At 39.7% G+C, this 13892-nt stretch overlaps 1 protein-coding gene across 1 annotated transcript; it reads right to left on the reverse strand.

The window, feature by feature from the left end:
* Positions 1 to 1313: 1313 nt before the first annotated feature.
* On the reverse strand, positions 1314 to 13821 carry LOC307251149 (uncharacterized protein; the record flags this gene model as incomplete). The annotated part of the gene is made up of 4 exons (XM_080028470.1): positions 13701 to 13821; positions 11255 to 12805; positions 7686 to 8391; positions 1314 to 2248 (listed from the first exon to the last, which is right to left on the reverse strand). The coding sequence occupies exons 2-4, from the start codon at positions 12794 to 12796 to the stop codon at positions 1314 to 1316; spliced, it is 3183 nt and encodes a 1060-aa protein (XP_079884596.1). The 5' UTR covers positions 12797 to 12805; positions 13701 to 13821.
* Between the last annotated feature and the right edge of the window lie 71 nt (positions 13822 to 13892).

The following is a 13892-nucleotide window of genomic DNA, read 5'->3' on the forward strand; positions in this document are numbered from 1 at the left end:
ATAGATAGATAGATAGATAGATAGATAGATAGATAGATAGATAGATAGATAGATAGATAGATAGATAGATAGATAGATAGATAGATAGATAGATAGATAGATAGATAGAAAGAAAGCAAGTACTTTTACTGTAAAACAATACCCAAAATAAAACTTAAAATCAATGAAAAAGAAGAAAACAAACTGTATCCTTAGCAACAAATAAACAACTCAAATAGTGTTCATGTTCAAAATGTAGTGGGCAGCTGTTGTAAAGAGACACTGGCAAAGTAACTTTACAAACACAGATATATTGCATCATATCAGAGGGCTACTGAAATAGCCAGACAGAAAGAGATAGAATCACTGCCCAAAAAGGTGATGGAAATCAATGGAGAGTTCAAGATTGTTTATTTGTCATATGCACAACAATTTTAGCAGCAGTGGTTGGCAATTACATTCTTGAGTCTCATGCATCATACAAAATTAAATGAAAGAAAATATTGTATATTGTGTATATAAGTAGGAAGTAGGAACACACATGTAAAGAGAGCCGTCTAAGACACAAATAAACACACAAATAGTGCAGACATAGTGCAAGTAATGTTCAAATGTAGAGATAAAGATGGCCTATATTATATAAATGAATTAACATGAACTTATTTTTTTATTTTTGTCATGATTTTGCTGAGATGCAGTGTTAAGGAAGCTTGCTTTGATGAAGATTGTTTTGCAGAGAAAACCAATTTGCATTGCAGTGATGGAACTTCAGTTTTGATTAGTAACAAAAATGTACTTATACCTAAAAAAAAAAACGTGTTAACTGTGAAACTGTCGCACTGTTCTCATCACACGCACGCGCTTGCCAGTTGGCAGAATTTAAATTTTTGAGTTGTAAAGACTTCAAAGTTTTCTATTGGACAGTGAAATTTAAGTTATAACAATGGACAAGGGACTCATCCTTCCTGCCGATTCTGGCAATATCCCGGGAATTTGCAATTTTCATTTTAACATCTACAAGGATATCTGCAGAGGAGCTTAAGACGATCAGAGCAATAATGGTCGTGTCAGGTAAGGTAATATTGTTTTTTTAAGACTCATTTAAGCTACGTTTTAAAGATGTGACAATGCTCATACAGCTAACTCCAGCTATTGTAATGGACTGGGAGAAATGTTTTTTATTTGTTATGTTATAATTGCTGCTGTTTAAATTTAAATTGTCTTGGCCACAGAAAATACAACTTGATTCTGAAGTAAACAAAGCATTTACATTCTAGTGCACAGGCAAATATGTAATTCCCTCTACACTCAAGGAGTGTGTATCTGTCTGATACTCAGACAGGAGAGATGATCAGAGGGGCAGAGTTTTTACCACCATAATTAAGATAGGGACTGAAGAATGGGTAGAGTTTCTCAGTGAAGGAGCAGCCAGTAAAGGAGTAGATAAGAGCTGCAGCATCCACATCATAAAAGGAGACCAGACCCTCCTCATAATCCACAAACACCCCCACCTTCTGAGGAGGAGACTTCAGAGAGAGACGGACTGAAGGGCCAGCAAGAGCTTCGTACTTATTGTCATTCCTCAACCATATGGTCCAGTAACCATCCTGAGGGCTCAGTGTGATTTTTCCCTTCCTGTTGACCGACTCTCTGGCCACTCCTAAAATCCACTCAGTCTTCCCTTTAACCTGAACCTCATAGTAAAATCTTCCTGAAGAGAAATTCTGCTTTGATAAAACACTAGGACCCCAGTCAAATCTCTCTGGATTGTTTGGGAGCTTCTTCTTTACATCACCATCTTTAACTTGTTTTCCATCATCAGAAAGGATGAGATTGGGATTTGCTGTATCAGGATCGAGTGTCACATCCACTGCATACTGCTGGACCCTCTTCAGCTCCAACAGATTCTTCATCTGTTCACTGAGTTTCTCCTCCAGCTGATTCACAGCTCTCACCACAGTCCCTCCATATGAAGGTGGACGGACACTGATCTCTGTCCAGTCCTTGGTGGGTAGAGCAGTGTTTATGGACTGGAAGTTTAGGAGAAGGTGGAGGTGGTCTTCAGACTGCGAGAGCTGCTCCACCTCAGTGCTTCTCTTCTCCAGCTCAGAGATTTCCTGTTCCAGCTCTTTGATGAAGCCTTCAGCCTGTTTCTCCGTCTCTCTCTGCCTTTCTCTGACGGTGTTGATGAGCTCGGCCTGGCTTCTCTCCACAGACTCTTTCAGAGCGGTGAAGACCTGAACACCATCTACTATCTCTCTGTCTGCACCTTCATTACTGAGCTCCACTGAGCGTCTCAACTCCCGGATCTTCATTTGTCTCTTCTGGATCATCTGCAGGATTTTTGCCTCTATTTTTCTCAGCTCAACCATCTTCTCTACATATTCTTCCGTCAGAGGAACAACATCATGTGTCTTGTGGACAAAAACAGCATAGAGCATGCAGACAAACATTGGGCAAACCAGGCAGAACATCAGTGCGTTCAGTTTGGTCCCTGAGAATATGTAGAATGGAACCTTTGCTGTCGGCTGTTTAGCTTCTCCTGGTTCTGCAGCTTGTTGCTCTGAGCTGCTGCTGGCTTCCTGTTGAGTTGAATGTCTGAACTGATTGGCCATCTCAGAGATGAAGGTATTGACTTGCAACTCGGGCATTATGGAGAAAACCCTATTGCAGTTTGGACAGTCACACGGGACCTTACTATCCCAGTGTTTAGTGATGCAGGTTTTACAGAAGTTGTGTCCACATGGGATGGTGACTGGATCAGTGAACACATCCAGACAGATGGAGCACAGGAACTGATCTTCACTCAGCAGACAGCTGGCAGCAGACATGGCTACAATCTGAAGACAAAAGGTGTGAAAAAAACTGTAAATACATCTATGTTTTGATCATTTGTTTAGTAAAAGTCCAACCAGATGAATGGAATATTAGAGAATTTAAGACTCATCTTAAATTCTACACTGTAGCATAATACATGAAAGCGTGAGAAATCAATGCAGTAAAGAGAAAAGTATTTATTAATATAGAATACCAGAAAAGAATTTGCAATGTTCAAAGTAGTATTTCACTACTGGAAAGATGAAGGTTTATTGAAATTGGGTTACCTATTTAGTAGAAATGTTCAGTAATGTTTGAAATCGGCACCTTCTGGCCCAAGGAAAGGCAGAAAGGGTATTTTTTGCTCAAACGGTAGAAATCCTACAACTACCACAATCAGTGTTGGGAATAACGCCGTTTAAAAGAACGGCGTTACGTAACGCCGTTCTTTTTTCAGTAACGGGGTAATCGAACTAATTACTTTTTCCGCCGTTACACCGCCGTTATCGTTACTGAAAGTTAAATGCGGTGCGTTACTGTGAATTGATTGAATAAACTGTGTAATCCGAACGCACCCCTGGCTCTATACTACACAAACTGCTAGTGAGGAGACCGGTGTGTTTTAAGTTGTGTTTTATTCAGTGTGGATGACATTATAACTGTCAGTTAGCGCCGTCACGTCAGTCAGCCGGAGCGCCTGTTGAGTGAAGTTTCTTTTTCTTTCTCTCTCTGTTGTGTGAGCGACGAGCGTGCACGTTGGCGCAGTAACCACCTATCAATCCACGGTTGAAACGTGTTCTCCCTGAATTTGTTTGCATCGCCCTTGTGAGTAAATGCATTGAGTTTCCCGATCTCTATAAATGATCATTTATGCACGCTATTAAACGGCCGCGATTCGCCGGTTGCAACAGCTGTTTAGCGTGTCATCACGAGCCGAATATTGCTATTGTTCTTTTCCTGGGATCTGTATGCTGCTGTGCATGTTAAAGAAGGAAATAAACAGCGGATAAATCCTTACTCCTCCTCTCATCGTCTCATGCTTCATAGTTTGACGTTTTTGGCCTTAAGTGGTGTTTTAGCCGATACCCCTGAAGTGAATCCAGTGATAGCAGATCAGCACGGTACATTCAGCAGTTTCCTCTACTACTTTAGTTGAGAACAAAATACTGCAGGTGCAGGATAGACCTCTTGCTGTCTGTTGATGTGCAATACATATTGAAGGTTATGTAGCCTATAGGTAGGCCTACCTGTCTGTTCTACTCATTTCAACTGACTTGTGAAAACTGCTCAGAAAAATCCAAATTTTGACATATAGCAACTTTTTTTTTTTACAGTAGGCTAAAGCAAATAGTTACTTTCCCTGGTAACTAGTTATTTCTATTATAAAGTAATTCAGTTAGTAACTCAGTTACTTTTTGGAACAAGTAGTGAGTAACTATAACTAATTACTTTTTGAAAGTAACGTTCCCAACACTGACCACAATGCATTGCACTTGCTGACTTCCAAGGCCACACCCACTACTTCACAATAGTAAACTTTAGTTAGAGTGTTAGAACTAATTCTTCGGATAATACACAATCCATTGTGATAGTTCAGACAGTTTGAATGCTACTCTACACTGTGTTATTTCCCCAGGATTTGACGTAGTATAATTTTCTCTCTAAAGAAATCAGGACAGCTGAGCCCAGGGAAGAACTGAGGAAAGGCAAACCTTCTTCATTGTATTATACTACTGATTTTGTAATGATACAAAGCTGTTTGCTAAAAGGTGAAGTATTCCTTTAAATTAGGGTTATTTTTTAAGTTTTGCAGTTTTTATGCATTTAAGCAGAACTCTTTTTTGACACCATGAATTAAAACAAACACATATTTCTAAGTAGATTAGTTTGTGTTTATGTCTGTTGAAACACAGTAAATATCACAAGCTGTACTTACCCGTCTTTAGCAGAGACTGATGCCTGGCCTGATTTTTCCTGTTTCTTACTTTTCCAGAGAGACGTGTCTAGTCCTTAGTTCTGCTGTCGCTCGGACTAAAGTTTTGTTTCAGTTGAGTAAGGTGACGTCAGTACATGTTGTGGTTTTGCATCTGCTGCTCCACCTCTCTTTGCTCTGCAGGTGCGGCTTTGTTGTATCACAGGCTTGATCAGATTATTGACACACTTTTGGTACAAGGTGTGTTTAAGCTGCAGCAAAGCATTTAAGTATTGTGAGGATGGTTGGCAGAGATTTTACACTTTGTCTCATTATTATGTTTGTTTTATTGTAGTATATAGCATGCTCTAACAGACCACAAAACAAGTGGTGTTAATCCATCGTGCTATAATATACTGAATATGTTATTCAGTGGGATAAACACTCCCATTGCTGTCTCTCTTCAAGATCAAAATAATTCCTAAATCAGGTTAAACGTAACTTTTTTGCATCTTCAAATCCCATGGACACAGTTACTATTTAGGACTCTATTTGTTTCATGTTGTTGTTGACAAAATTATTATAGAGAAAAAATGCTGACATGCACGAATATGTTATAAGTGCGACCAATTGCTTTCAGGCATAGATAAAACTAGAAAGTGATATAAAACCAAAATAAATTAATAAAATACTAACTTGTCAACCATACACCAACACTTGTTCAGGAAAAGAACAATGTATGTGTTTTGAAAATAATGTTAATGACAAGTGTGTGTGTTCCACTCAGCTTTATTAGCTCAGGAACCATCGAGCAGTCTGTGGGGCAGCATCCACATCTCAATTACCTGCTTTTAATGGTGACAGCCAGGTAACGATAGTGTTTTCAGTAAGCCTAGACATTGTTTCACTTTTGTGAATTTAAACCTCTATAGAAACATCTCAATACAGTCAGGCAAGATTCCTCCAGTTTAACATAAGATACATTTTCAATGAAAGGCGAGCGGGAAATAACAGTCGAAGTGACAAGCGAGCGAACTCCTGAGAATCTGTTGCATCCGTGATCCGCACATGCTTTCCACTTGGCAATGTTGACAAGAGTTTAACATTTTCTATGGGTCGGTTGAATCTAAAGTTATCATAATGGCCAAGAGAATCATCCTTCCTGTCGGTGATATCCTGGAAATGTACCATTTTCATTTAAACATCCGCCATGATATCAACAGACGAGCTCAAGACCACTGGAGAGATAATGGATGTGTCAGGTAATGTTATGTTAAACATTTTGACTAAATTGAGCTAGGCTATAAAGTTGTGACCATGCTAATACAGCTAACTCCAGCTATTGTAATGGACTGGGGGAAATGTTTATGTTAGGCTACTGTTAACTACTGTTGGATGTAAATTACTTATGTATGTTTTCTAAAGTGTGTGCACCATGTACCTAGGTGCATCTCCAATCAATTTACTATAGTCAGTCAGTAAAACAAGGAAAATATGATGGTAAATTTAGTCTGACTTATGTAAATAAAAATAAAAATCTTCTTTTTCATTAACTGATATCAGATGGAGAAACGTATCCAGTAGAGCGATGAATGCAGCAGAGACAGTCCAGGCAGTCGGAGACCAAACGGTGCTCATTCTGATTGTTCAGGTAACACACTCGATACAGAAATTCCGCACACTAATACACACACAGTCATCAGGAACAAAAGTTCTGTTATCAGAGCACAAACACTAAGCTTCTCCAACAGTGATTTATCTCAGGAGGTGTTTATTTGCTATTTTCCGTTTTTTTAAGTATTTGTCGGTGAACAAAAATTACTAAACATGTTAAAAAACATCAAAGCAAATTACTATTCTTTTTCTGTTATGCGTTTAGGATTTTGCACAAATGATTTCCAAAGAATCTAAGTGTTTTGAGACAAAGCTATTGTATGTAAAAAGGCGAGAAAAACAAGGAATTTACATTACAATGCCCTCGTACATATTTAATTTTCTTTACAATAAATGATTGTGAATCTGAATTCTACTCAGTTATCGACAGGAGAGATGATCAGAGGGGCAGAGTTATCACCACCATCATAACGACCTGGGCCAAAGTATGGGTAGAGTTCCTCAGTGAAGGAGCAGCCAGTAAAGGAGTAGATAAGAGCTGCAGTATCAACGTCATAAAAGGAGACCAGACCCTCCTCATAATCCACAAACACCCCCACCTTCTGAGGAGGAGACTTCAGAGAGAGACGGACTGAAGGGCTGGCAAGAGCTTTGTACTCATTGTTGTTCCTCAACCATATGGTCCAGCAACCATTGTGAGGGCTCAGTGAGCTTTTTCCCTTCCTGTTGATCGACTCTCTGACCACTCCTAAAGTCCACTCAGTCTTCCCTTCAACCTCAACCTCGTAATAAAATCTTCCTGAAGAGAAACTCTCTCTTGATAAAACACGGCCGCAAGTATCAAATCTCTCTGGATTGTCTGGGAGATTCTTCCTTACACCACCATGTTTAACTTCTTTTCCATCATAAGACAGGATGAGTTTGGGATATGCTGTATCAGGATCGAGTGTCACATCCACTTCGTACTCCTGGACTCTCTGCAGCTCGGCTTCAAACGGCTTCTTCATCTGTTCACTGAGTTTCTCCTCCAGCTGATTCAAAGCTTTCCTCAAAGATCCTCCATATGAATGTGGACTGACGCTGATCCTTTTCCAGTCCTTGGTGGGTAGAGCAGCCTTCAGGGACAGGAAGTTTAGGAGAATGTGGAGGTTGTCTTCAGACTGTGAGAGCTGCTCCACCTCAGTGCTTCTCTTCTCCAGCTCAGAGATTTCCTGTTCCAGCTCTTTGATGAAGCCTTCAGCCTGTTTCTCTGTCTCTCTCTGCTTCTCTTTGACGGTGTCGATGAGCTCGGCCTGGCTTCTCTCCACAGACTCCTTCAGAGCGGTGAAGACCTGAACACCATCTGCTATCTCTCTGTCAGCACCTTCGTTACCGAGCTCCACTGAGCGTCTCATCTCCTGAATCTTCATTTGTCTCTTCTGGATCATCTGCTGAATTTCACCCTCTGTCGTCCCCAGCTCTGCTCTCTTTACTACATATTCATCTTTCAGAGGAACAACAGCATGTGTTTTGTGGTCTAAAACACTGCAGAGCATGCAGATGAGTGTCTGGTCGGTCTGACAGAACAGCTCCAGAGGTGTATCATGCTTCTTACACATCATGTCTTCCAGGTTCTCTACAGGTTTGATAAGCTCATGTCTTTTCAGGCCTGGCATCTTCAGATGAGGCTCCAGGTGAGTCTCACAGTAGGAGACCAGACACACCAGGCAGGACTTCAGGGCCTTCAGTTTGGTTCCAGTGCAGACGTCACAGGGAACTTCTCCTGGTTCTGCAGCTTGTTGCTCTGAGCTGCTGCTGCTGCTGCTGGCTTCCTGTTGAGCTGACGCTCTGAACTGAGCAGCCATCTCAGAGATGAAGGTATTGACCTTCAGCTCAGGTCTTGTGGAGAAAACTTCTTTGCAGTTGGGACACTCACACAGGACATTACTATTCCAGTGTTTAGTGATGCAGGATGTACAGAAGTTGTGTCCACATGGGATGCTGACTGGATCAGTGAACACATCCAGACAGATGGAGCACAGGAACTGATCTTCAGTCAGCAGACAGCTGGCAGCAGACATGGCTTCAATCTGAGGACAAAAAGTTTGAAAAGAAAATGTAATTAACAATTGTTTGATCATTTGTTCAGTAAAGGTTAAACCAGATAAATGGAATATTAGGAGAGTCATCTTGATTCCTATACTCACAACTAACTAACATCACAAATTAAAGCATGAGAAACAAAAGCAGTAATGATATAATTATTGATTAGTTTGGAATATCAGGAAGTTTTTTAGAATTATTTCTAAATGTAGTATTTCACCACTGGAAATATGAAGGTTTATTGAAATTGGGTTACCTATATAGTAGACATGTCCATTAATGTTTGGAACTGGCACCTTCTGGCCCAAAAACAAGGCAGAACGGGTCTTTTTTGCTCAAACGGTAGAAATCCTACAACTACCACAATGCATTGCACTCGCTGCCTTTCAAGGCCACACCCACTACTTCACAGCCAGAAACTTTACTTAGAGTGCAAGTTGTTGAATACAAACTAATTACCTTGATGATATCCAGTTTATGGTGATACTTTGACAAATTCAGACACTTTGTATGGTACTCTACAGTGTGTTCTTTTTCCCAGGATTTGACATCACTGGAATACACTTCTTACTAAAGAAATCAGGACAGCTGGGCCCAGGGAAGACTGAGGTAAGACAAATCTCCTTCATTGTACTATATACTACCAATTCTGTAATGATACAAAGCTGGTTGCTAAAAAGTGAAGTATTTCTTGATTTTAGCATTTTTTTGCATTTTAGCAGAAATCTTTTTTGAGACCAGACATTAAAACAAACACAACATTATGAGTAGATTAGTATTATGTAAATGTTTGTTGAAACACAGTAAATAGTATCAGCTGTACTTACCTGTCTTTAGCAGAGACTGATGCCTGGCCTGATTATTTCAAATTCTTCTTTTCCAGAGAGACGTGTCTAGTCGTTATTTCTGCTGTCGCTCCGACTAAAGTTTAGTTACAGTTGAGGAAGTTGACGTCACTGCATGTTGTGGTTTTCGTCTGCTGCTCCACCTCTTTTTGCTCTGCAGGTGAGTATATGTTGCATTTCAGGTTTGACTGGATTCCTGACACACTTTTGGTACAAGGTGTGTTTAAGCTGCAGCAAAGCACTAAAGACTTGTAAGGTTTTTTTTTCTTATTATTATGTTTTTTTATTGTAGTCTATAGCATGCTCTAACAGACCACAAAACAAGTGGTGTCAATCCATCGTGCTACAATATATTGTATATGTTGTTCAGTGGGATACACACTCCTTTTACTGTCTCTCTTCAAGCTCAAAATTCCTACACCAGTTTAAACATTCCTTTTTAGCATCTTTAAATCCCATTTAACAATGGAATGAGTTTATCAAATGGACACAGTTGCTATTTGGGACTCTATTTGTTTTATGTTCTATTAGATTTATTGTTGTTGACAAAATTATTATGGAGAAAAAATGCTGACATGAACCTGTTTTAAGTATGACCAATTGCTTTCAGGCAAATCTAGAAAGTGTATTAAAAAACAAAATAAATAGAAGTACTAACTTTTCAACCATACATCAACACCTGTTCAGGAAAAGAACAATGTATGTGTTTTGAAAATAATGTTAATGACAATTGTGTATCAGCTTAATTAGCTCAGGAACCAATTAGCAGTCTGTGGGGCAGCATCCACATCTCAATTACCTGCTTTTAATGGTGACAGCCAGGTAACGATAGTGTTTTCGGTAAGCCTAGACATTGTTTCACGGTTGTGAATTTAAACCTCTATTAAGACATCTCAATGCAGTCAGGCCAAGATTCCAGTTTAACATAACATACATTTTCAATGAAAGGCGAGCGGGAAATAACAGTCGAAGTGACAAGCGAGCGAACTCCTGAGAATCTGTTGCATCCGTGATCTGCACATGCTTTCCACTTGGCAATGTTGACAAGAGTTTAACATTTTCTATGGGTCGGTTGAATCTAAAGTTATCATAATGGACAAGAGAATCATCCTTCCTGCCGGTGATATCCTGGAAATTTACAATTTTCATTTAAACATCCGCCACGATATCAACAGACGAGCTCAAGACCACTGGAGAGATAATGGATGTGTCAGGTAATGTTATGTTAAACATTTTGACTAAATTAAGCTAGGCTATAAAGTTGTGACTGAGCTAATGCAGCTAACTCCAGCTATTGAAATGGACTGGGGGAAATGTTTATGTTATGCTACTGTTAACTACTGTTGGATGTAAATTACTTATTTATGTTTTCTAAAGTGTGTGCACCATGTACCTAGGTGCATTTCCAATCAATTTACTATAGTAAAACAAGAAACAATATGATGGTAAATTAAGTCTGACTTATGTAATGCGGATCATAAATAAAAAAAAAAATTCTTCTTTTTCATTAACTGAGATCAGATGGAGAAACGTATCCAGCAGAGCGATGAATGCAGCAGGAACAGTCGAGACCATCAGAAACCAAACGGTGCTCATTCTGATTGTTCAGGTAACACACTTACAGAAATACAGAAATGAGTCTGCACACTCACAAACACTTTAAGCATCTCCAACTGATTTATCTCAGGAGTTGTTTATTTGCTTTTTTCAGGTTTTTTTAAGTATTTGTTGGTGAACAGAAAGGACTAAACATGTAACAAAAAGAAAACATCTAAGCAAATTACTATTACTTTTTTTTGTTATGCATTAAGGAATTTGCACAAAAATTTGCAAATTATATTTCCAAAGAATATCATCGTTACACAGAAATGTAAGTGTTTTGAGTCAAATATATTGTATGTAAAAAAGAGCAGAAAACAAAGCATTTAAATCACAATGCCCTCGTAAATATTTAATTTTCTTTACAATAAATGATTGTGAATCTGTCCACTACTCAGAGATTGACACGAGAGATGATCAGAGGGGCAGAGTTTTTACCACCATAATTATTACAGGGACTGAAGAATGGGAAGAGTTTCCCAGTGAAGGAGCAGCCGGTAAAGGAGTAGATATGAGCTGCAGCATCCACGTCATAAAAGGAGACCAGACCATCCTCATAATCCACAAACACCCCCACCTTCTGAGGCCGACACTTAAGAGAATGACTGAATTGTGGGTCATTAAGAGCTTCGTACTCATTGCCATTCCTCAACCATATGGTCCAGTAACCATTCATAGGGCTCAGTGTGATTTGTCCCTTCCTGTTGATCGATTCTCTGGCCACTCCTAAAGTCCACTCAGTCTTCCCTTCAACCTGAACCTCGTAATAAAATCTTCCTGAAGAGAAACTCTGCTTTGATAAGACACGAACATAAGTATCAAATCGTTCCGGATTGTCTGAGAGATTCTTCCTTATATCTCCATGTTTAACTTGCTTTCCATCATCAGACAGGATGAGTTTGGGATGTGCTGTATTAGGATCGAGTGTCACATCCACTGCGTACGATTGGGCCCTCTTCAGTTCATTCTCAAACTGTTTCTTCATCTGATCACTGTGTTTCTCCTCCAGCTGAATCAAAGCTCTCCTCACAGATCCTCCATATGAAGGTGGACTCATGCTGATCCCTGTCCAGTCCTTGGTTGGTAGAGCAGTGTTTATGGACTGGAAGTTTTGGAGAAGGTGGAGGTGGTCTTCAGACTGTGAGAGCTGCTCCACCTCAGTCCTTCTCTTCTCCAGCTCAGAAATTTCCTGTTCCAGCTCTTTGATGAAGCCTTCAGCCTGTTTCTCTGTCTCTCTCTGCTTCTCTTTGACGGTGTTGATTAGCTCGGCCTGGCTTCTCTCCACAGACTCCTTCAGAGCGGTGAACACCTGAACACCATCTGCTATCTCTCTGTCTGCACCTTCGTTACTGAGCTCCACTGAGCGTCTCATCTCCTGGATCTTCAGTTGTCTCTTCTGGATCATCTCCTGAATCTTCATTTGTCTTGTTTGAATCATCTGCAAGATTTTAGCCTCGGTTTTTCTCAGCTCAACCATCTTCTCTAAATATTCTTCCGTCAGAGGAACAACATCATGTGTCTTGTGGACAAAAACTGCATAGAGCATGCAGACACATATCGGACACACCAGGCAAAACATCACGGCGTTCAATTTGGTTAGTTCGGTTCCTGAGAATACGTACCAGGGAACCTTTGCTGTCGTCTGTTTAGCTTCTCCTGGTTCTGCAGCTTGTTGCTCTGAGCTGCTGCTGCTGGCTTCCTGTTGAGCTGACGCTCTGAACTGAGCAGCCATCTCAGAGATGAAGGTGTTGACCTTCAGCTTAGGTCTTGTGGAGAAGACTTCTTTGCAGTTGAGACACTCACACATGACGTTAATATCCCAGTTTTTAGTGATGCAGGATTTACAGAAGTTGTGTCCACATGGGATGGTGACTGGATCAGTGAACACATCCAGACAGATGGAGCACAGGAACTGATCTTCAGTCAGCAGACAGCTGGCAGCAGACATGGCTACAATCTGAGGACAAAAATTATGAAAAGAACATGTAATTAGCTATTTCTTGATCATTTGTTCAGTAAAGGTTAAACCAGATAAATGGAATATTAGGAGTCATCTTGATTCGTATACTCTAACATCACAAATGAAAGAGTGAGAGACAAAAGCAATTATGATATAATTATTGATTAGTTTGGCATATCAGAAAGTTTTTTAGAATTGTTTCTAAATGTATTATTTGATCAATACAAAGCAAAGAGAAAATGATGTATTAATATAGAATACCAGAAAATCCTTTGGAATTTTCAAAGTAGTATTTCACAGCTGGAAAGATGAAGGTTTATTGAAATTGGGTTACCTATATAGTAGAAATGTCAATTAATGTTTGGAACTGGCACCTTCTGGCCCAACAAAAAAAGGCAGAAAGGGTATTTTTTGCTCAAACGGTAGAAAATCCTACAACTACCACAATGCAATGCACTAGCTGCCTTTCAAGGCCGCACCCACTACTTCACAGCCAGCAACTTTAGTAAGTGTTAGTTGGTGAAAACAAACAAATTCTTCGGATAATTCATAATCCATTGTGATACTCAATTCAGACAATTTCTATGCTACTCTACATTGTGTTCTTTCCCCAGGATGTAACGTAGAATAATTTTTCTCACTAAAGAAATCAGGACAGCTGTGCCCAGGGAAGAACTGAGGGAAGACAAACCTCCTTCATTGTATTATACTATAGATTTTGTAATGATACAAAGCTGGTTGCTAAAAGGTGAAGTATTCCTTTGACTTTTGTAGTTGTTTTGCATTCAAGAAAAAGTTTTATTTTACACCATGCATTAAAAAAACATTTCTAAGTAGATTAGTTTGTGTTAATGTCTGTAGAAACACAGTAAATATTATGAGCTGTACTTACCCGTCTTTGTCAGAGACTGATGCCTGTCCTGATTATTTCAGTTTCTTCTTTTCCAGAGAGACGTGTCTAGTCTTTAGGTCTGCTGTCGCTCCGACTAAAGTTTAGTGTCAGTTGAGGAAGGAGACGTCAGTACATATTGTGGTTTTGCATCTTCTGTTCCACCTCTCTTTGCTCTGCAGGTGCGGCTTTGTT

This window comes from Ammodytes marinus (genome assembly GCF_949987685.1).
Source record: "Ammodytes marinus genome assembly, chromosome: 5".
NCBI classification, from domain to species: domain Eukaryota; kingdom Metazoa; phylum Chordata; class Actinopteri; order Uranoscopiformes; family Ammodytidae; genus Ammodytes; species Ammodytes marinus.